This window comes from Vipera berus (assembly GCF_964194415.1).
Source record: "Vipera berus genome assembly, chromosome: 2".
NCBI lineage: Eukaryota > Metazoa > Chordata > Lepidosauria > Squamata > Viperidae > Vipera > Vipera berus.
In genome coordinates this window covers 126,686,590-126,709,334 of record NC_138203.1, presented here as the reverse complement: position 1 = coordinate 126,709,334, position 22,745 = coordinate 126,686,590, and the positions used below count along the sequence as shown (strand labels likewise).

At 43.5% G+C, this 22,745-nt stretch overlaps 2 protein-coding genes across 2 annotated transcripts; both read left to right on the top strand.

Moving 5' to 3' along the window:
* Positions 1-1,710: 1,710 nt before the first annotated feature.
* On the top strand, positions 1,711-5,227 carry LOC308661774 (lysozyme C, milk isozyme-like). Its single transcript, XM_081316954.1, has 4 exons — positions 1,711-1,904; positions 2,669-2,830; positions 4,076-4,154; positions 5,119-5,227. Exons 1-4 carry the CDS (start codon positions 1,769-1,771, stop codon positions 5,183-5,185), a joined length of 444 nt encoding a protein of 147 aa, XP_081173080.1. The 5' UTR covers positions 1,711-1,768; the 3' UTR covers positions 5,186-5,227.
* Positions 5,228-17,664: 12,437 nt separating this feature from the next.
* Positions 17,665-22,142, top strand: LOC308660952 (lysozyme C, milk isozyme-like; the record flags this gene model as incomplete). The annotated part of the gene is made up of 4 exons (XM_081315599.1): positions 17,665-17,800; positions 19,715-19,876; positions 21,031-21,109; positions 22,076-22,142. 4 exons carry the CDS (start codon positions 17,665-17,667, stop codon positions 22,140-22,142), a joined length of 444 nt encoding a protein of 147 aa, XP_081171725.1.
* Between the last annotated feature and the right edge of the window lie 603 nt (positions 22,143-22,745).

Below are 22,745 nucleotides of genomic sequence, written 5' to 3'. Positions count from 1 at the left end.
CAGGATAACTCATACTTTATTTCTTGCTAGAACTGTACTGAAGCATGGGCTGCAACCAGCCGCAATATATAGTGTAGCCCCTAGGCGGCAGCCAATAGGTTTGAACCCACTCTTGCCGCCTGGGGCTAGCCAATTGCAGGACAGGAGACAGTTAGTCTGGGTTGCTGGAGAGCCGTTAGCTGCTCCAGCAACCCACGTGGTGTATCACCAAAACCCAGTACATAACAATTACTGTTTAGACCATATTTGAGATATGCTAATCCAGTTAGATCATATTTGATAGATCAGCGGTTCCCAACATTTAGGGCTTGGAGGCCCATTGGGATGGGGGGAGAGGAACTGGCCCGCTGCTCACACAAATCAAACTGTGTGCCTGTGTTTGTGTGCCAGCCAGCTGATCACATGGTCCAGTTTTGAACAGGCCACAGCTTGATAGTGGACAGTGGCCCAGGAGTTGGGGACCACTGAGATAGATAGACAAAATTGGAGATGAGGAAGTCCTGCAGATGAGGTAGTCCTATGACTACGAAGGGCTCTTGCAGATAAAAACCAAATATGGCAACTGAATTGACTTAAGCCCATCCCTGCCTGTGCTGTCTACTTCTGGATTACATGTAGGTTCTGAGTAGTCTTCCAGGGCAGGCTATATGAAGTTCACTTCAGTGGCCCATACCATGAATAAGTTACAGAATCCAGTTGCAGAATTCAGCAATTTCAGATCATGATGGAGAAAAATCTACTTGGTCACAGAGAATTAAGACTTGATGATACATATAAAAAAGGGTATAACAGCAATAAAACTAAGAAATAAAATAACACTTCACTGAACAGTCTATGAAAATTGTTTTGAGTTCCTGCCTGGGTCCACAGTGATAATATCTAGCCACTATATCTAGCTTTCTGTTGGCCTCTTAGCCTTCTTCTATTTAGTGTCCTGTTACCCAACCTGTCACAACTACTCTAAATTCCTTCACACAGATGTACCCTGCTTTCCGCCTGCAGAACATCGACACAGTATTACCTGAAGAGCAAAAGACTCATATGTAATAAGTCCCCCTGTCCCCCTCACATTAACAATCTCACACTCTCTTCAGCTTCCTAAAGATTTTTTTCATTTTTATTATTTTTATAAACAACTCAAGGTTGGATACTTACCAAATATTCCTTCTTTCTTTTCCTATTTTCCTTAAAACAACTTAACTCTGTGAAGTGAGTTGGGCTGAGAGGAAATGACTGGGTTATTTCAATTACTCCACAAACTTCATCAGACAAAAATATATACGCTGAAACCAGAATAGTATTGACACAAAGAAGTAGAAATCTCAACTAAACGTTGAGTTCCCCAGAGACAGAGGAATGTCAATGGGATGGAGGTCTGAAAAGTCAAGAAGGCAACAGTCACCACATAATAAAAGCCCCCCAAAAGTGCCTCTTTCACATACGTCACATCTAAAACAAATAAAATTTTGGAACTACAATCACACAGTTGAAACTACCACTTGCTCATTGATCCATCAACTTGACAGATGCTGTCCATTATTTGTTGGTTTTGGCTTCTGATAAAATTGAAAATGATAATTATTATTTCTCTTTGATCTTTGCCCTCAGCACACCCTGCTTATCAGTCCATATTAACCTCAGATGGGGGAAATATTGCTACATACTTTGTTTACCATCTTTCCAGAGCTGCCAGTTTCTCATGCTGTGACTATAAAATCCCATAGCCGTCTTGGAGAAGTCAGACATCGTCCTCCAAGGAGCTGCAGCAATGAAGGCACTAGTGCTCGCCCTCCTCTTCCTCTTCATTGTGGCCAATGAAGCCAAAGTATACACCAAATGTGAACTGGCTTCAATTCTGAAACGAAATGGCCTGGATGGATATTACGGCTATGCCTTGGGCAACTGTGAGTTTACTCTCTTTTTCACTCCACCTGAGCAAGATCCAGGTTTACAAGGGGGATCCAAAATGGGCAGATCTTTCAAGAATGAGTTCAGCCAACTTTCCCAATGAATGTTTTGAATGTTCTTAGAATGAGAAGATATGGTTTCTTCCCATCTCAAATGATTAGGGAAAGCTCACGCTTCTCCCAGCAGTAAAACCTTGATTTTATCAAGGTGAGTTTGTTGCCTGATTGGGACAATTGCAGAACAGGGGTGTGGTTATACCACCTTGGTCTCTGTGCTGTCTGCTTACAATTATGGCTTAGTCAATATTTTATTTACAATATTTTATGTATTTACTTAAGCATAAAGGGTTATCCCTGCCAGGTTAAACATCCTCTCAAAGATAAAGTCTTTCAAATTCCACCAAATCCTTTAAATACAGTATACGATTGAAGGGGCCATCACAGAAGATTTTCTACATATAAAATGCACAATAAAAAAGTACCTCCTCCCAGGAAGACTGGAATTAGGGAGAGAAAAGAAAGGAGAGGTGGCTTTATGTGCAATTAAGAACTCCGGGAATATCTTGGAGACAAGAGTCAGATTTATTCCAAGTTCCCTGAAAGTTTTCAAAATGTATTGGATTTCTTGGGTCCTTCCTTGAGGGAAGAATGAGAAGATAGTTAAGCATTGTGTTATAAATGCTCTTTTTAAAAAATTAGGATAGCCTTTTCCTTTACAGTACAGACCTTTTATAGCCCATTCCCCATTTGTTTTTTTCCAGGGATCTGTATGGCTTATTATGAGAGCAGATACAACAGCCGAACTGTGGGGCCTCGAAACTCAGATGGCAGTCGCGACTATGGGATTTTCCAGATAAACAGCCGTTGGTGGTGCAACAATTACCAGGGTCGTACAGCCAATGGCTGCAATAAGCCTTGCAGTGGTAAGAAACCTAGTGTAACGGGCTTCCAAAATTCTGTTATTATTATGGTCAGGATTGATATTGACTCATCAACAGTCTATGAAAATTGTTTTGAGTTCCTGCCTGGGTCCACAGTGATAATATTTAGCCACAGTATTACCTGAAGAGCAAAAGACTCATATGTAATAAGTCCCCCTGTCCCCCTCACATTAACAATCTCACACTCTCTTCAGCTTCCTAAAGATTTTTTCATTTTTATTATTTTTATAAACAACTCAAGGTTGGGTACTTACCAAATATTCCTTCTTTCTTTTCCTATTTTCCTTAAAACAACTTAACTCTGTGAAGTGAGTTGGGCTGAGAGGAAATGAGTGGCCCAAAGTCACCCTACCAACTTTCAATTCCAAAGTGAGACTAGAACTCACAGTCTCCTGGTTTGTAGCCTAGAATCTTAACCACTAGACTGAACTGGCTCTCCACGTGCCATGAAAAGAGAGTGACATGATCCTAGCTTTACTGTAATTAGTCAATATTAGTCAAAGATTTTTAAGAGAAAGATAAAGTTTACCCCACAATTATTTTTATTGGGTGTTATTACAGATGGTGATACTAAAGAAATTAACTTGATGTTGAATTTGATAACAGCTGTGAGGTTATTGGTAGGGCAATATTGGAAGAAGGATTGCCTGCCTTACTATAGAGGAATGGACGCTTAAAGTGTCAAATTTAGCAGAAATGGGTAAGATTTCTGCTTACTTGAAGGAACATTCACAAGAAAGATACATTTCGGTTTGGAGAAGATGGATAGATTATATTCAGAAAAAATATGGGACCAAAAAGTTCCATTTAGCTTATGAGTAAATTCTAGATTGTTATAACTTAAGCTTTTTTATTATTATCATTAGTTATAATAATATATATATTATACAGTATTATTATTGTATTAGTATAAGTTGGATACTTTTAGATTGTTTGTAATTATGTTATAGACGGGTTAAAGTGCATTATGTATTTGGTTATTTATATAGTTGGTTAATGTTAGTTAGATTATGATTATTTTATATTTGTAACCCTGTAATCAGCTTTGGGAAGTGGGGGAGGGGGAGGGGGGTTTAGGGGTGGGTTGGGGATGGGATAATATTCTAACTTTTATAAAACTTTTCAATAAAAAAAGGATCTGCTTTAAATCATAAGTTTGTGCAAATCTTTGGAAATACTTTTGAAGCATCTGGAGTTGGATAAATTCTAATTTGCCTCTTTCGGCAGCTTTCACAAATGATGACATCGCAGATGATATTGTTTGTGCTAAGAGAATTGTGCGTGATCCCCAAAGGATGAATGCCTGGTGAGTCAATCTCTCATTATCATCTTTCCATTTGTAACATTGGGTAGCAACTGAACTTGTAGTCATGAAATTAAATTACTTTCTCTAGACTATTGTAAGCCTTTTTAGCATTGGCAGTGAAATATACTTTCTGAATATTACAGATTGTAATTTTTTTTGCTATACTGGCATTCTGATTGCTGTAAAATATCGGTTTAGCACTCTTTTGATTCCTGGTTTTAAATTAGTCTGAGGCACAATTTAAGACGGGGCTATGGATGCTGCTTATAGCTGGATTATTCCTTCCCAATCATTTTACATCAATTTTCCACTTCCGTGCCTGTCAGCTGTTAAAAAGTCTAGGGTTTAGTGCCGAGCTGAAGCAGGCAGCAGAAGAATCAGGCACAGGGCCTTTTGAACAGCAGGATTCTAATTCCATGGATGAGCTGTGTAGTATCAGAAAACTGGTGGGTAAAGAACCTAATTTTGTGAGAAGCAAGGAGAGATCATTTGTGAAGCCTCCAGTCATAGAAAGAATAGTAAAGGGGGGCACAGCAGCAGATCATTAAATGGAAAACTTTTAAGCTGAGTATCTAGAACCAAAGAATACAAATGTTATGTGGTCAATAATCTGAATTATATAAAAAGTACTCTCTGTGTGCTGTTCTAAAGAGAGTCCAGAATATCTACTGGACATTAGTGGCATGTAAGCTTTATTGAGAAAAATAGAAAGTCGGGACTATGTTAGCTAAAACAATTATTTCAATCTGGAGGAAAGGAGATTCATTTAAACAACTAAAAAAAGAACTTTATTAGTCAATGAACAGGAAGGACGAATGAGTGATAGTTGCCACTAGCTCACGGAGACGTTTCCTGAATCTCTCCAAGTAGAATTACATCATCTGAAACGCTTAAAAAAATCACCACATATGTGATCTATAAAGATATGAATTATGCTTATTTTTATTCTTATTCCTTTCTTAAGGGTTGCCTGGAAAAAGTACTGCAAAGGAAAAAATCTGTCAAAATGGACCAGTGGCTGCCGGCTCTGAGATTGATGATCCTGCATTTCTCTTCCTTCTCCTGTGATGAAAATGATATTATTCCTTACATAACCACACTGAACAGTTTGATTCTATGCCTGCATTCCATATATTGGGAAGAATGAGTTTGTTTGCACACAAACAATGATTTTTAAATGGTTTCTGGGTGGAAAAGAGGGAAAGAAATCTTCAAAAACTGCTTCAATAAAATGAGCATTGTGCATTATGCCTTTCTCTGTTTTATGCTTTATTTTCTTTCATCCTTCATTACGCCAAAGTAATTGAACTGGCTACCAATCATTCTTATGGTAGAGCAGATTGGCCAATGGTAAATATCTATGGAGATTCCCACTCATCCAGGTCATGGTTGTCCCAAAGATGCTTTTTCATGAGGCAACTGGAATTTCTTGTTTTTCTTTGAAGACGTTTCACTTCGCACCCAAGCAGCTTCTTCAGCTGTGACTGGATGGTGGGGAATGGAAAGATTTAAACTCCTTGCAGACAGTTGTTCATTAGCATTCTTTTGCCAATGGTAGATTGGCGTACAAGGCCAGACAAATTCTACCGTTAACATCCAGTTATATTAAAGCTTGGGTTTCGTTCTACAGTTTAAAAAAAAACTGATCTGCAAATGTAAAAGTTGGTGGCTATCTTCCTCCCATCAGTTTACCTGCCAAATACCAGAGCATTCAAACAAGACAGCAACATCAGCGGGTTTATGACACAGACCAAATTATTGTGATTTTTGCTGTTCCAAAGAGCTTTTCGCATCTCTTCTCAAATTCTAGATATGCTAGTTTGCTAAATCTAGTCTACTTTGTACATCCTCAGTTCCAGGACACACAATATATCATGGTCCAGTTGTGATACCTGCACATGCAGAAAGTTGAGAAGGCTGCTGGATACTCTGTTAAAGTAAACATATGGACAAGCCCTCAAGAAGCAGATGACACAAAAAGCTAATGGCAAATCCTGACTAACTTGGGGAATACTAAGCAAGGCTCAGCCTACAGAATCTCCCAGTCTGTAATAATTTCAAGCAGAAAGAATCCACACTCTTTTGTGTATATCTCACTCAATGGGAATTGACGCACTGGATTTTAATAAGAACTGAGGGCCAAGCAGTAAAGTATTTGAAGAATCCAGCATAAAGAGGATTCAGTTTTTTTATTTCAGCAGGGACTAGATAAGTCTTCAGTCAAAATTTCCCATAACCACTTGCAGGCCCATTTTGTTCCCAAAGATCTCCAAGGCCGTGTCTCAGAAATTCAGGAGCACTGAGGGCTTTTGTCAGGGGTTTTGAAATCAGAAAAGTAACCTATAACTTCAGAGGTAGGAGACACCCATAAATTATGTAAGTTATGTATTTATGGTGAAAGAATGGAACACGTAGATGGATGTACCTTGGTAGAATATTTATTAACTGTTAGGTATATGACTATGGCCTAACTGGTTGGGTTGGCAATATATATAAACTATGATTGTATTCCCCTTCATGGATTACTGCCTTGTTGTGGTGAAGGGGCTTGCATAATTCAATGAAGCTATGAGCTATGCCGTGCAGGGCTACCCAAGATGGACAGGTCATAGCCGAGAGTTCTGACAAAACGTGATCCACTGGAGAAGGAAATGGCAACCCACTCCAGTATATTTGCCATGAAAACCCTATGGACAGTACCAAAAGGCAAAACGATATGACGCTGGAAGATGAGCCCCTCAGGTCAGAAGGTGTCCAATATGCTACTGGGGAAGAGCAGAGGGCTAGTACTAGTAGCGCCAGAAAGAATGAAGCAACTGGGCCAAAGCCGAAAGGACGCTCAGCTGTGGATATGTCTGGTAGTGAAAGGAAAGTCCGATGCTGTAAAGATTTTTTCTCCATAGGAACCTGGAATGTAAGATCCATGAATCAAGGAAAGCTGGACGTGGTCAAACAAGAGATGACAAGAGTGAACATTGACATCTTAGGTATCAGCGAACTAAAATGGACAGGAATGGGTGAATTTAATTCAGATGACCATCAGGTATACTACTGCGGGCAAGAATCCCTCAGAAGAAATGGAGTAGCCTTCATAGTCAATAAAAGAGTAGGAAAAGCAATACTGGGATACAATCCTCAAAATGACAGAATGATCTCAGTTCGAATCCAAGGCAAACCATTCAATATCACAGTAGTCCAAGTCTATGCCCCAACCACCGGTGCTGAAGAGGATGAAATTGACCGGTTCTATGAAGCCCTACAGCACCTTATAGAACTAACACCAAAAAATGATGTCCTTATCATCATGGGGGATTGGAATGCTAAAGTAGGAAGCCAAAAGATAACCGGAATAACAGGCAAGTTTGGCCTTGGAGTACAAAATGAAGCAGGGCACAGGCTGATAGAATTTTGTCAAGAGAATACGATGGTCATAGCAAACACCCTTTTCCAACAACCCAAGAGACGGCTCTACACATGGACATCACCAGACGGTCAACACAGAAATCAGATTGACTATGTACTCTGCAGCCAAAGATGGAGAAGCTCTATACAGTCAATAAAAACAAGACCAGGAGCTGACTGTGGCTCAGACCATGAGCTTCTTGTTGCAAAGTTTAAGCTTAAACTGAAGAAAGTAGGGAAAAGCACTAGGCCAGTCAGGTATGAATTAAATCATATCCCTGTTGAATATACAGTAGAGGTGACAAATAGATTTAAGGAATTAGATCTGATAGACAGAGTGCCTGAAGAACTATGGACAGAGGTTCGCAACATTGTACAAGAGGTAGCAACCAAAACCATCCCAAAGAAAAAGAAATGCAAGAAAGCAAAATGGCTGTCTGAGGAAGCTTTGCAAATAGCTGAGGAAAGGAGGGAAGCAAAAGGCAAGGGAGAAAAAGAAAGATACGCCCAATTGAATGCAGAATTCCAGAGAATAGCTAGAAGAGATAAGAATGACTTCTTAAATGAACAGTGCAAAGAAATAGAAGAAAACAATAGAATAGGGAGGACCAGAGATCTTTTCAAGAAAATTGGAGAGATGAAGGGAACGTTCAATGCAAAAATGGGCATGATAAAGGACCAAAATGGCAGGGACCTAACAGAGGCAGAAGAGATTAAGAAGAGATGGCAAAATTACACAGAAGAACTATACAAGAATGAGCTTAACGTCCCTGATAATCACAATGAGGTGGTCACTGACCTCGAGCCAGACATCCTAGAATGTGAAGTGAAGTGGGCCTTAGAAAAGCTGAGCAACAACAAAGCTAGTGGAGGTGACAGTATTCCAGCTGAGCTATTCAAAATCTTAAAAGACGATGCAGTAAAAGTGCTACACTCAATTTGCCAGCAAATTTGGAAAACTCAACAGTGGCCACAGGATTGGAAAAGATCAGTTTACATTCCAATTCCAAAGAAAGGCAGTGCCAAAGAATGTTCAAACTATCGCACCATTGCACTCATTTCTCATGCTAGTAAAGTTATGCTTAAAATCCTACAAGCTAGACTCCAGCAGTATGTGGATCGAGAACTACCAGAAGTACAGGCAGGATTTCGAAGAGGCAGAGGAACTAGAGATCAAATTGCCAACATACGCTGGATCATGGAAAAAGCTAGAGAGTTCCAGAAAAACATCTACTTCTGCTTCATTGACTATGCTAAAGCCTTTGATTGTGTGGATCATAACAAACTGTGGCAAGTTCTTAAAGAGATGGGAGTACCAGAACATCTTATTTGTCTCTTGAGAAACCTATATGCGGGCCAAGAAGCAACAGTGAGAACTGGACACGGAACCACTGATTGGTTCAAAATTGGGAAAGGAGTCCGGCAAGGCTGTATACTGTCGCCTTGCCTATTTAACTTATATGCAGAGCACATCATGAGAAAGGCAGGGCTAGATGAATCAAAAGTTGGAATTAAGATTGCTGGAAGAAATATCAACAACCTAAGATATGCAGATGATACCACTCTAATGGCAGAAAGTGAAGAGGAACTGAAGAGTCTCTTGTTGCGAGTGAAGAAGGAGAGTGCAAAAGTTGGGTTGAAACTAAACATTAAGAAAACTAAGATCATGGCATCCGGCCCTCTTAATTCCTGGCAAATAGATGGGGAAGAAATGGAGGTAGTGACAGATTTTATTTTCCTGGGCTCCAAGATCACTGCAGATGGGGACTGTAGTCAAGAAATTAAAAGACGCTTGCTCCTAGGGAGGAAAGCCATGGCAAATCTAGACAGCACACTAAAAAGCAGAGACATCACCCTGTCAACAAAAGTGCGTATAGTCAAGGCTATGGTCTTCCCAGTTGCAATGTATGGCAGTGAAAGTTGGACCATAAGAAAGGCTGAGCGCAAAAGAATTGAGGCCTTTGAACTATGGTGCTGGAGAAGACTCCTGCGAGTCCCTTGGACTGCAAGGCGATCAAACCGGTCAGTCCTAGAGGAGATCAACCCTGACTGCTCTTTAGAAGGCCAGATCCTGAAGCTAAAACTCAAATACTTTGGCCACCTAATGAGGAGGAAGGACTCACTGGAGAAGAGCCTAATACTGGGAAAGATTGAGGGCAATAGAAGAAGGGGACGACAGAGAATGAGGTGGCTGGATGGAGTCACTGAAGCAGTAGGCATGAGCTTAACTGGACTCCAGAAGATGGTAGAGGACAGGAAGGCCTGGAGGAACATTGTCCATAGGGTCGCGATGGGTGGGACACGACTTTGCAACTAACAACAACAACAAAATCATCATGGGGGATTAGAATGCTAAAGTAGGAAGCCAAAAGATAACCAGAATAACAGGCAAGTTTGGCCTTGGAGTACAAAATGAAGCAGGGCACAGGCTGATAGAATTTTGTCAAGAGAATACGATGGTCATAGCAAACTCTCTTTTCCAACAACCCAAGAGATGGTTCTACACATGGACATCACCAGATGGTCAACACAGAAATCAGATTGACTATGTGCCCTGGAGCCAAAGATGGAGAAGCTCTATACAGTCAGTAAAAACAAGACCAGGAGCTGACTATGGCTCAGACCATGAGCTTCTCATTGCAAAGTTTAGGCTTAAACTGAAGATAGTAGGAAAAAGCACTAGGCCACTCAGGTATGAATTATATCCCTGTTGAATATACAGTAAGGTAAAGGTAAGGTAAAGGTTCCCCCGCACATGCATGCTAGTCGTTTCCGACTCTAGGGGCCGGTGCTCATCTCCGTTTCATAGCCGAAGAGCCAGCGTTTGTCCGAGGACGTCTCCGTGGTCATGTGGCCGGCATGACTAGACGCCAAAGGCGCACGGAACGCTGTTACCTTCCCACCTGAGTGGTCCCTATTTTTCTACTTGCATTTTTACGTGCTTTCAAACTGCTAGGTGGGCAGAAGCTGGGACGAGTAACAGGAGCTCACTCTGTTACGCGGCACTCGGGATTCGACCCGCCAAACTGCCGACCTTCTGATCGACAAGCTCAGCGTCCTAACCCACTGAGCCACCGCGTCCCTTCTGAATATACAGTAGAGGTGACAAATAGATTTAAGGAATTAGATCTGATAGACAGAGTGCCTGAAGAACTATGGACAGAGGTTCACAACATTGTACAACAGGTAGCAACTAAAACCATCCCGAAGAAAAAGAAATGCAAGAAAGCAAAATGGCTGTCTGAGGAAGCTTTGCAAATAGCTGAGGAAAGGAGGGAAGTGAAAGGCAAGGGAGAAAAAGAAAGATACACCCAATTGAATGCAGAATTCCAAAGAATAGCTAGAAGAGATAAGAATGCCTTCTTAAATGAACAGTGCAAAGAAATAGAAGAAAACAATAGAATAGGGAGGACCAGAGATCTTTTCAAGAAAATTGGAGACATGATGGGAACGTTTAATGCAAAAATGGGCATGATAAAGGACCAAAATGGCAGGGACCTATCAGAGGCAGAAGAGATTAAGAAGAGGTGGCAAAATTACACAGAAGAACTATACAAGAATGAGCTTAATGTCCCTGATAATCCCAATGAGGTGGTCACTGACCTCGAGCCAGACATCCTAGAATGTGAAGTGAAGTGGGCCTTAGAAAAGCTGAGCAACAACAAAGCTAGTGGAGGTGACAGTATTCCAGCTGAGCCATTCAAAATCTTAAAAGACGATGCAGTAAAAGTGCTACACTCAATTTGCCAGCAAATTTGGAAAACTCAACAGTGGCCACAGGATTGGAAAAGATCACATTGGAATGTAAACACATTCCAATTCCAAAGAAAGGCAGTGCCAAAGAATGTTCAAACTACCGCACCATTGCACTCATTTCTCATGCTAGTAAAGTTATGCTTAAAATCCTACAAGCTAGGCTCCAGCAGTATGTGGATCGAGAACTACCAGAAGTACAGGCAGGATTTCAAAGAGGCAGAGGAACTAGAGATCAAATTGCCAACATACGCTGGATCATGGAGAAAGCTAGGGAGTTCCAGAAAAACATCTACTTCTGCTTCATTGACTATGCTAAAGCCTTTGATCATAACAAACTGTGGCAAGTTCTTAAAGAGATGGGTGTTGAGAAACCTATATGTGGGCCAAGAAGCAACAGTGAGAACTGGACACGGAAGCACTGATTGGTTCAAAATTGGGAAAGGAGTCCAGCAAGGCTGTATACTGTCGCCCTGCCTATTTAACTTATATGCAGAGCACATCATGAGAAGGGCAGGGTTAGAGGAATCAAAAGTTGGAATTAAGATTGCCAGAAGAAATATCAACAACCTAAGATATGCAGATGATACCACTCTAATGGCAGAAAGTGAAGAAGAACTAAAGAGCCTCTTGTTACGGGTGAAGAAGGAGAGTGGAAAACTTGGGTTGAAACTAAACATTAAGAAAACTAAGATCATGGCATCTGGCCCTCTCAATTCCTGGCAAATAGATGGGGAAGAAATGGAGGTAGTGACAGATTTTATTTTCCTGGGCTCCAAGATCACTGCAGATGGGGAGTGTAGCCAAGAAATTAAAAGACGCTTGCTCCTCGGGAGGAAAGCCATGGCAAATCTAGACAGCACACTAAAAAGCAGAGACATCACCCTGACAACAAAAATGCGTATAGTCAAGGCTATGGTCTTCCCAGTTGCAATGTATGGCAGTGAAATCTGGACCATAAAAAAGGCTGAGTGGCAAAGAATTGAGGCCTTTGAACTATGGTGCTGGAGAAGACTCCTGCGAGTCCCTTAGACTGCAAGGTGATCAAACCGGTCAGTCCTAGAGGAGATCAACCCTGACTGCTCCTTAGAAGGCCAGATCCTGAAGCTAAAACTCAAACACCACCTAATGAGAAGGAAGGACTCACTGGAGAAGAGCCTAATGCTGGGAAAGGTTGAGGGCAATAGAAGAAGGGGACAACAGAGAATGAGGTGGCTGGATGGAGTAACTGAAGCAGTAGGCGTGAGCTTAAATGGACTCCAGAAGATGGTAGAGGACAGGAAGGCCTGGAGGAACATTGTCCATAGGGTCGTGATGAGTCAGACACGACTTCGCAGCTAACAACAACAACAATGATTGTATTGTTGTAATAGAAACTGTATTGTATCACTTTAAATGTGTGATGATTGGCCAACGCTGTTTTTCCAACGGCCATAAGAGGGAGCTAGAAACATAGCTTCTTTCTCTCTGTTATTCTCTCTGTTACGTTTGCTGTTACTTGCTAATTATTATTTTTTTAAATTCCATTTATATCCCGCCCTTCTCCGAAGACTCAGGGCGGCTTACAAGCTTAGCAGTAGCCTTCATTCTATGTATATGCCTGCTTATTAGGGCTTTCACACACACCCCAAGCGGCATTATTACAAAGTCAGCTTAATTGCCCCCAACAATCTGGGTCCTCATTTTACCTACCTCGGAAGGATGGAAGGCTGAGTCAACCTTGAGCCTGGTGGGATGTGAACCTGCACTAATTGCAGGCAGCTGGTGTTACTTAAGGAGGCATTAGCCCACTGCTCCACCAAGGCTCTGGTGGAGCCTTGTTGTGGTTTGTGGGTTTGCTACTGTTTGCTAAACCTGAAGAACTGTGTTTTGACTTATGAACTGGTAAGAAGACTCTGTATAGGACAGGGGTCGGCAACCGGAAAAAGGAAAAGAGCCACTCAGAACCGGTTCCATCACACAAACAAAAAAGTGGGAGCCGCAAAAAGTGCGCGCGCGCGCGTCCACACATGCGCATGCAAAAAAAACATTTTGCACATGCGCAAAAAACATGAGAGGCACCTGCGCGGTGACGGCTCTCCCCTTTGGAGAGGTGCACGCGCATCTCCGCCCGAACGGAGTTCTCGGCACTAGTGGCTTTTGTAAAGCAGGAATTGCTTCCAGCTGAGTCTTTTCCCTCTATTTTTTTTTACAATAAGTTTCTCCTCCCTCTCCCCTCCCTCAAAAATAGAGGGACCTGGGTGGCGAGGTACAGTTGAAGATCTAATATGGCCAGGAGTAGAAATCCTGGAACTGGGACGGGCTCGGGCACAAGGCGGGAGGCAAACGGCTTCATCGACGACACCTCCCATCTCCTGGCGCAGGCTAGATTGCCTCTCTTGGAATCCGCGCCTTTCTGGAGAGGCCAAGGAAACAACTCCGGCCAAGGGCCCCGCGCCCTCGCCTCCACACCCGAGAGTGCTCCAGCCCATCCGCAGCCGCGTCTCCGCTGGTCGCGCCTGATACTTAGAGGTCCCCCAACTCGGTTTCCCAGTGGCTGTGTCCCAGAGCCGAGTTACGCTCGAGGGGCCGGTCTTCCCAACAACCCTGCCAGGGAGAAGGCGCAGGTTGGCAGCTTTAGCTCGGCGCCAGCCTCCTTTCTATTCGCAGGCCTCGAGTGGATGGATCCCCACTGTTCTCTCGGTTTGAGGCTTCCCCATCCCTCTCTCCCCATCTGAGGTCGATGCTCTGGTAAATAATAAATCAGTTGGAAAACAAGCCACTCGGATTTATGGTCCGAAGCGCTAATTAGAAACATCATTTGAGCAATAAACTTAAACACTTTTGAGCAAATAATGCCTGCGGAAAAGAGAGGGAGCGAGCCAGGAAGCTGGTCCTCGCCTACAGAGGCCGGGCCCCGGCAGCTTTTAAAAGCCCGGGGCCTCGCCGGGAACGGAATTTTTAAGGGAGGGCTGTGAGAGGGAAAATGGAGGATTTTCACCTGGAGGTTGCGGGGGATCTGGCAGCTTTCCAAATGCGGCGCCATTGTCCGTTCAGGTGGAGGTGCGCGCACAGCTCTCCAAAGGTTTGGAGAGGTGCGCGTGCACCTCCGCCTGAACGGGCAGTGGTGCTGCTCGTTCGGAAAGCTGCTGTGGCCCGTTTGCAAAGCTACCGCCTTCGGAGGAAGACAGCAGCCTGCAAACGGGCCGCGGCACCTTTCCAAACATGGCGCCACTGCCTGTTTGGGTGGAGGTGCGCGCGCACCTCTCTAAATGAGAGGTACCACTCTCCATTTGGAGAGGTGCGCGCGCACCACTGCCCGTTCGGAGAGGTGCGCGTGCACCAGGCGACTGGGAGCCGCAGGAGACGGCTTAAAGAGCCGCATGCGGCTCCGGAGCCACAGGTTGCCGACCTGTGGTATAGGATAATCCTTGGACTATTGTTATTTGCTATCATCTCTTTACTCGTGTATGACCTGGACTGATTTTTCTTGGACTGTGCTATTGTATTATTCCACAAGTAAAACTTTTTTTACACACCTCAGTGTATCTGTGTGGTTGCTGTGTAAACTTGACTACTCTCAGTATCCTCTTTTTCTGTGCAAGCTCTTGTTAGCTCAAGAGATACTCTGCACATCCTTATCATTAACGATGAGAAAAAAGGGAGAGGTCGTTTAGCTGATAGAAAGCTAATGTGTAGCATGCAGTCTATTGAGGGGAATCATACATTTATTGATATAAGCAGAAAGATTTTGTAAGGTCCCAGTCCCTAACTTAAACCTGAGGTACCATATCAATCTAATCAGATAACCCAAGCGGAAACTTCTTGATCAAGCAGGACTTTACTTGATCAAATTAAGCAGCTGGGTGGCCAACAATCTGGAACGCTGGCAGAGTTATGTCCAGAAGTGCCACGTCTTAGAAAGTTGGTAGCATTGCTTTATAAACTTTGTTAGCCGATGAAAATCAGACAACAGAGCCATTACATCATAAAGAAGACATCAATCATTTCTGTACACTCCCTTATTCCCTCCTTCAGTCTATCACATCTATGTACATGTTTCCCAAGCTTCCATGAGATTTCTCTGGTGCAAAAGCTGATTACAAAAAGCAAGAAAGCAGCAGTTAGACTAAGTAATTTCCCTTTGTTCCAGGACCCTTCAATTTGTATGGAAGAATGTTTCTGTTCATTTTAATACGTGGAAATGAGGGTTGGAGACATGAAATTAATCTCAGTGCAGCAGGAATGCTATCCTGAAGTACCACTGTTAACAATTTCATGGTGGGATAAGATCAGGAAAGCATGAGTGACGGAAGGCATGTGGGTTGACTGCACCAGTGAGTGACCATTACAAAGTACACGGTAATGTACTTTGATTTGGGTGGGTGATTTGTTCATAAAGAGGCAATGAATGAGGATCAACTGCAAAATCTGAAGGAAGTGTATCTGCCCAGAGAGCTTGTAGATACCAGCAACAATTGCAATTCATGCTTATTTGAGCTAACAATGTTAGGACATTAGATCCAGAGACTTAAAACCAGTGCTTTTTTTCTAAAAAAAAAAAAAAAGATGCCGGAACTCATAGGTGCTGTCACTGGGAGCGATGCCAATGTCTTCCTACGGCGTCGCGGCCCATCCTTTGCACCCCCATCCCTGCGGCTCAGAGCCACACGCCATGGGGATTCCCCTCCTCACAGCCGCCGTGGGGATTCCCCTCCCCGCAGTTGACACGCCACGGCCCGTGCTGAGCTCCCACACAGAGCTGTGTTCCTCGTGGCAGTGGTCTCTGGTGCCAAACAGCCTCTTTCCAACCACATCCAGGAAAATTTGTAACAAACATTGGAATTCTGAAGACCATGTTTGGTATTTCCCAGCAATCTGTTACTGGAAGGAAAAAGCAATCCCTGCGGTGTTACTGATCCCAGATAAGCATTTGCATGTATTAAGGTATCCTTAGGGTGCCATAGTCATGGATGAGAAATATTGGTTGCAAAGTTGGCATTTCTGGATGTAATACAGATATTTTGGATTTCTTTTTTTTCTTTGCATGTTTGATATTTTTAAAAAGGCATATGCTACTGACTACACTTATGCACATATGTAACATCTTTTACTAGGATACGTGACCAATGCTTGTCCAGAATGTGAAAAGTGAAAGATTGTGACTAAACAAAATTTTAATGTACAGATAATACCACCAAAAATATTTTAGCCTTTTTAATAAATGTTGTTATTGATGTTAAGCTCACCATGGAAAACATCATATACTGTTATGTATATACTAGGTTAATTATTTAAAGACTGAAGTGCAACATAACTAGATTCTAAATAATCTATTTTTCAAAACACACAACAGTCCAAACAGTAAAAGTAAAGTCCAAATTAAGAATATTTCATTCTTAAGAATTGCTCACATGGCCCGGTTCTGAACAGGCCACAGCCTGATAGTGGACAGTGGCCCAGGAGTTGGGGACCACTGAGGTAGACAGACAAAATTGGAGATGAGGTAGTCCTGCAGATGAGGTAGTCCTATGACTACAAAGGGCTCTTGCAGATAAAAACCAAATATGGCAACTGAACTGGCTTATGCCCATCCCTGCCTGTGCTGTCTACTTCTGGATTACATGTAGATTCTGAGTAGTCTTCCAGGGCCAGCAATATGAAGTTTACTTCAGTGGCCCATACCATGAATAAGTTACAGAATCCAGTTGCAGAATTCAGCAATTTCAGATCATGATGGAGAAAAATCTACTTGGTCACAGAGAGTTAGGACTTGATGATACATAAAAAGGGTATAACAGCAATAAAACTAAGAAATAAAGTAACAATTCACTGGGTTATTTCAATTACTCCACAAACTTCATCAGACAAAAATATATACACTGAAACCAGAATAGTATTGACACAAAGAAGTAGAAATCTCAACTAAACGTTGAGTTCCCCAGAGACAGAGGAATGTCAATGGGATGGAGGTCTGAAAAGTCAAGAAGGCAAGAGTCACCACATAATAAAAGCCCCCCAAAAGTGCCTCTTTCACATACATCACATGTAAAACAAATAAAATTTTGGAACTTCAATCACACAGTTGAAACTACCACTTGCTCATTGATCCATCAACTGTCAAGGGGCTAAAAACGCTGTCCATTATTTGTTGGTTTTGGCTTCTGATAAAATTGAAAATGATAATTATTACTCCTCTTTGATCTTTGCCCTCAGCATACCCTGCTTATGAGTCCATATTAACCTCAGATGGGGGAATTATTGCTACATACTTTGTTTACCATTTCTCCAGAGCTGCCAGTTTCTCATGCTGTGACTATAAAATCCCATAGCCGCCTTGGAGAAGTCAGACATCGTCCTCCAAGGAGCCGTAGCAATGAAGGCACTAGTGCTCGCCCTCCTCTTCCTCTTCATTGTGGCCAATGAAGCCAAAGTATACACCAAATGTGAACTGGCTTCAATTCTGAAACGAAATGGCCTGGATGGATATTACGGCTATGCCTTGGGCAACTGTGAGTTTACTCTCTTTTTCACTCCACCTGAGCAAGATCCAGGTTTACAAGGGGGATCCAAAATGGGCAGATCTTTCAAGAATGAGTTCAGCCAACTTTCCCAATGAATCTTTTGAATGTTCTTAGAATGAGAAGATATGCTTTCTTCCCATCTCAAATGATTAGGGAAAGCTCACGCTTCTCCCAGCACTAATAACCTTGATTTTATTAAGGTGAGTTTGTTGCCTGATTGGGACAATTGCAGAACAGGGGTGTGGTTATACCACCTTGGTCTCTGTGCTGTCTGCTTACAGTTATGGCTTAGTCAATATTTTATTTACAATATTTTATTTATTTACTTAAGCATAAAGGGTTATCCCTGCCAGGATAAACATCCTCTCAAAGATAAGGTTTTTCAAATTCCACTAAATCATTTAAATTAAGTATACGATTGAAGGGGCCATCACAGAAGATTTTCTACATATAAAATGCACAATAAAAAGTACCTCCTCCCAGGAAGCAGTGGCGTAGCGTGGGTTGTCAGCACCCGGGGCAAGGAAAGTAATTTGCGCCCCCTAACCCGTGGATTTTAGCACTCGAGTCTGCCGCAGGGAGCCCCGCATCCTGGGCGTCCGCCGCACCCCCCACCCACGCCTCCCCCGGGAAAAGGGGGAAGGTCCGGCATCCCCTCCCTCACGTGCGGCAGAAGCGCCGGGACCCGAGGCCGTGCCAGGAGGCGGGCGGCGCAGCGGAGCCTCCGCTTCGGAGCCGGCGGGGGGGGCGGCTGGGGGCGCCGCCGTCCCTTTCTTACCTCTGATGCCTGGAAGAGAGCGGGACCCGCCAGCGCAGCTGCCCGTCTCGCTCAGGCATGCACCGCGGCTGGCCGGGGCTTCCGCCGGGGGCGCATCCGGGCGCGGGGAGTGAGGGAGGGGGCCGGCACGACGCCCCGTGAGCTTGGCAGCCCTTGGCCGGAGCTGCGGCCGAGCCTGGAGCCGCACCAGCCCGCACCTGCTGCCCCGGGAGAGCTCGGCTCGCTCCTCTGACCCCCCTCCCGCCACCGCCGCCCCCTCAGCCACGTGCGCCGGGCCGCCACCGCGGGGGCTGCTCTAGCGCGGAGAGGGGGAGGCCGGTCCCCGTTCGGCCCGCCAGCCCCGGGAGAGCCCCGCGCGAGCGCCTCGCCAGCCGCTGAACTCTGGCTTTTGAGCAGGAGCGACCTTGCCCTGCTTGCCCTTGCCCGGCGCCGGGAGCAGCTGCTGCCGACCGCCCCGCTTTTCGCAAGCCCCGCTACGCCGCTGCCACCTGCCGCGGGGTGAGGGAGTCGGGGCCGCACCGGCGGGCGCTTCTCTGGCAGTGGGGCATGCTGGTGCCCTGCACTGCGCTCCGTCTGCGGGGGCCGCCCTGGGAAAGGTGGAAGTGCAGCTGTGGTCTGGGATGGCTCCGAGCCATGTCTGGCCGGCTTTGTGCCTCCGTCCCCCAAGAGTAGCTGGTTGTGAGTTGCTGCTTCCCCGAGTGCGCCTCAGCCCCGGATCCCCCCCGCGGGACTCCAGCTGCGCGAAGGGCACTTCGGCGCGTCTTCCATCCCTCCCGAATGTGAGCGCGCCCCCCCCAGATGTTGCGCCCGGTGCGGCCGGCCCCCCCTGCACCCCCCACGCTACGCCACTGCCAGGAAGACTGGAATTAGGGAGAGAAAAGAAAGGAGAGGTGGCTTTATGTGCAATTAAGAACTCCGGGAATATCTTGGAGACAAGAGTCAGATTTATTCCAAGTTCCCTGAAGGTTTTCAAAATGTATTGGATTTCTTGGGTCCTTCCTTGAGGGAAGAATGAGAAGATAGTTAAGCATTGTGTTATAAATGCTCTTTTTAAAAAAATAGGATAGCCTTTTCAATTACAGTACAGACCTTTTATAGCCCATTCCCCATTTGCTTTTTTCCAGGGATCTGTATGGCTTATTATGTGAGCAGATTCAACAGCCAAGCTCTGGGGCCTCGAAACTCGGATGGCAATCGCCACTATGGGATTTTCCAGATAAACAGCCGTTGGTGGTGCAACAATTACCAGGGTCGTACAGCCAATGGCTGCAATAAGCCTTGCAGTGGTAAGACACCTAGTGTAACGGGCTTCCAAAATTCTGTTATTATTATGGTCAGGATTGATATTGACTCATCAACAGTCTATGAAAATTGTTTTGAGTTCCTGCCTGGGTCCACAGTGATAATATCTAGCCACTATATCTAGCTTTCTGTTGTCCTCTTAGCCTTCTTCTATTTAGTGTCCTGTTACCCAACCTGTCACAACTACTCTAAATTCCTTCACATAGATGTACCTTGCTTTCTGCCTGTAGAACATCCACCACAGTATTACCTAAAAAGCAAAAGACTCTCTTCAGCTTCCTAAATATTTTTTCATTTTTATTATTTTTATAAACAACTCAAGTTTGGGTACTTACCAAATATTCCTTCTTTCTTTTCCTATTTTCTTTAAAACAACTTAACTCTGTGAAGTGAGTTGGGCTGAGAGGAAATGAGTGGCCCAAAGTCACCCTACCAACTTTCAATTCCAAAGTGAGACTAGAACTCACAGTCTCCTGGTTTGTAGCCTAGAATCTTAACCACTAGACTGAACTGGCTCTCCACGTGCCATGAAAAGAGAGTGACATGATCGTAGCTTTACTGTAATTAGTCAATATCTTTCCAGAGGAACCACTTAAAGGCAGCAATTTCATCTCACCCAGTGAAGGAACCCAATCCAGTGTTTTCTGCCCTTTGTCAGAACTTAGGATTTAAGTGAGAGAGTTCCTCTTTTGCTCCTTTCCAAGAATGCAATAATACTCTCAGGAGATCTTCATATCCACCTTCAGCTCCAAAGCGAAAACAAACTCCTAGTAATCTACACTTTTCAAAATTGTTACTGTACATCAGACATGTCGAACGTATTGGGACAGTTTTGCCATTGCCGGCAATGGGGTGGGTGCAGCTTTTGGATGACACGTCCGGCCCATGGGCCGGCAGTTTGACACCCCTGCTCTACGTGGTTAGAGCAGGAGAAAAGGTATTTCATGGTTTACACCAGCTGTGTAAATAGTAGCTTACACTGCTAATGATATGAATGTATTGCACATGGTATATAACTAATGCTGTCCTAAAGGACATTTGGTAAGAATCTGCTTTAAATCATAAGTTTGTGCAAATCTTTGGAAATACTTTTGAAGCATCTGGAGTTGGATAAATTCTAATTTGCCTCTTTCGGCAGCTTTCACAAAGGATGACATCGCAGATGATATTGTTTGTGCTAAGAGAATTGTGCGTGATCCCCTTAGGATGGATGCCTGGTGAGTCAATCTCTCATTATCATCTTCCATTTGTAACATTGGGTAGCAACTGAACTTGTAGTCATGAAATTAAATTACTTTCTCTAGACTATTGTAAGCCTTTTTAGCATTGGCAGTGAAATATACTTTCTGAATATTACAGATTGTATTTTTATTGCTATACTGGCATTCTGATTGCTGTAAAATATCGGTTTAGCACTCTTTTGATTCCTGGTTTTAAAGTAGCCTGAGGCACAATTTAAGACGGGGCTATGGATGCTGCTTATAGCTGGATTATTCCTTCCCAGTCATTTTACATCAATTTTCCACTTCCGTGCCTGTCAGCTGTTAAAAAGTCTAGGGTTTAGTGCCGAGCTGAAGCAGGCAGCAGAAGACTTAGGCAGAGGGCCTTTTGAACAGCAGGATTCTAATTCCATGGATGAGCTGCGTAGTATCAGAAAACTGGTGGGTAAAGAACCTAATTTTGTGAGAAGCAAGGAGAGATCATTTGTGAAGCCTCCAGTCATAGAAAGAATAGTAAAGGGGGGGGGCACAGCAGCAGATCATTAAATGGAAAACTTTTAAGCTGAGTATCTAGAACCAAAGAATACAAATGTTATGTGGTCAATAATCTGAATTATATAAAAAGTACTCTCTGTGTGCTGTTCTAAAGAGAGTCCAGAATATCTACTGGACATTAGTGGCATGTAAGCTTTATTGAGAAAAATAGAAAGTCGGGACTATGTTAGCTAAAACAATTATTTCAATCTGGAGGAAAGGAGATTCATTTAAACAACTAAAAAAAGAACTTTATTAGTCAATGAACAGGAAGGACGAATGAGTGATAGTTGCCACTAGCTCACGGAGACGTTTCCTGAATCTCTCCAAGTAGAATTACATCATCTGAAACGCTTAAAAAAAATCACCACATATGTGATCTATAAAGATATGAATTATGCTTATTTTTATTCTTATTCCTTTCTTAAGGGTTGCCTGGAAAAAGTACTGCAAAGGAAAAAATCTGTCAAAATGGACCAGTGGCTGCCGGCTCTGAGATTGATGATCCTGCATTTCTCTTCCTTCTCCTGTGATGAAAATGATATTATTCCTTACATAACCACACTGAACAGTTTGATTCTATGCCTGCATTCCATATATTGGGAAGAATGAGTTTGTTTGCACACAAACAATGATTTTTAAATGGTTTCTGGGTGGAAAAGAGGGAAAGAAATCTTCAAAAACTGCTTCAATAAAATGAGCATTGTGCATTATGCCTTTCTCTGTTTTATGCTTTATTTTCTTTCATCCTTCATTATTCCAAAGTAATTGAACTGGCTACCAATCATTCTTATGGTAGAGCAGATTGGCCAATGGTAAATATCTATGGAGATTCCCACTCATCCAGGTCATGGTTATCCCAAAGATGCTTTTTCATGAGGCAAGTGGAATTTCTTGTTTTTCTTTGAAGACGTTTCTGAAGTAGCCGAAGGACCACTCGGGACGACCGGTTACTGAACTAGGACTTTATTTAGAACAAGGCAAAAACAGAATAACTTGTCCGGCTTTTATAGCCGGCAGCTGTTAGTGAGATCCAATCAGGATCGTTTCTTTTGGCGCCGCGTCTAGCCGAGCCAATCATCGCCGTCTTCTCCTGATA

Coding starts and splice junctions, on each gene's coding strand:
- LOC308661774 (XM_081316954.1), top strand. CDS start 1,769: ATGAAGGCACTAGTGCTCGCCCTCCTCTTCCTCTTCATTGTGGCCAAT. Junction 1,905..2,668: donor CGGCTATGCCTTGGGCAACT/GTGAGTTTACTC, acceptor GTTTTTTTCCAG/GGATCTGTATGGCTTATTAT. Junction 2,831..4,075: donor CTGCAATAAGCCTTGCAGTG/GTAAGAAACCTA, acceptor CTCTTTCGGCAG/CTTTCACAAATGATGACATC.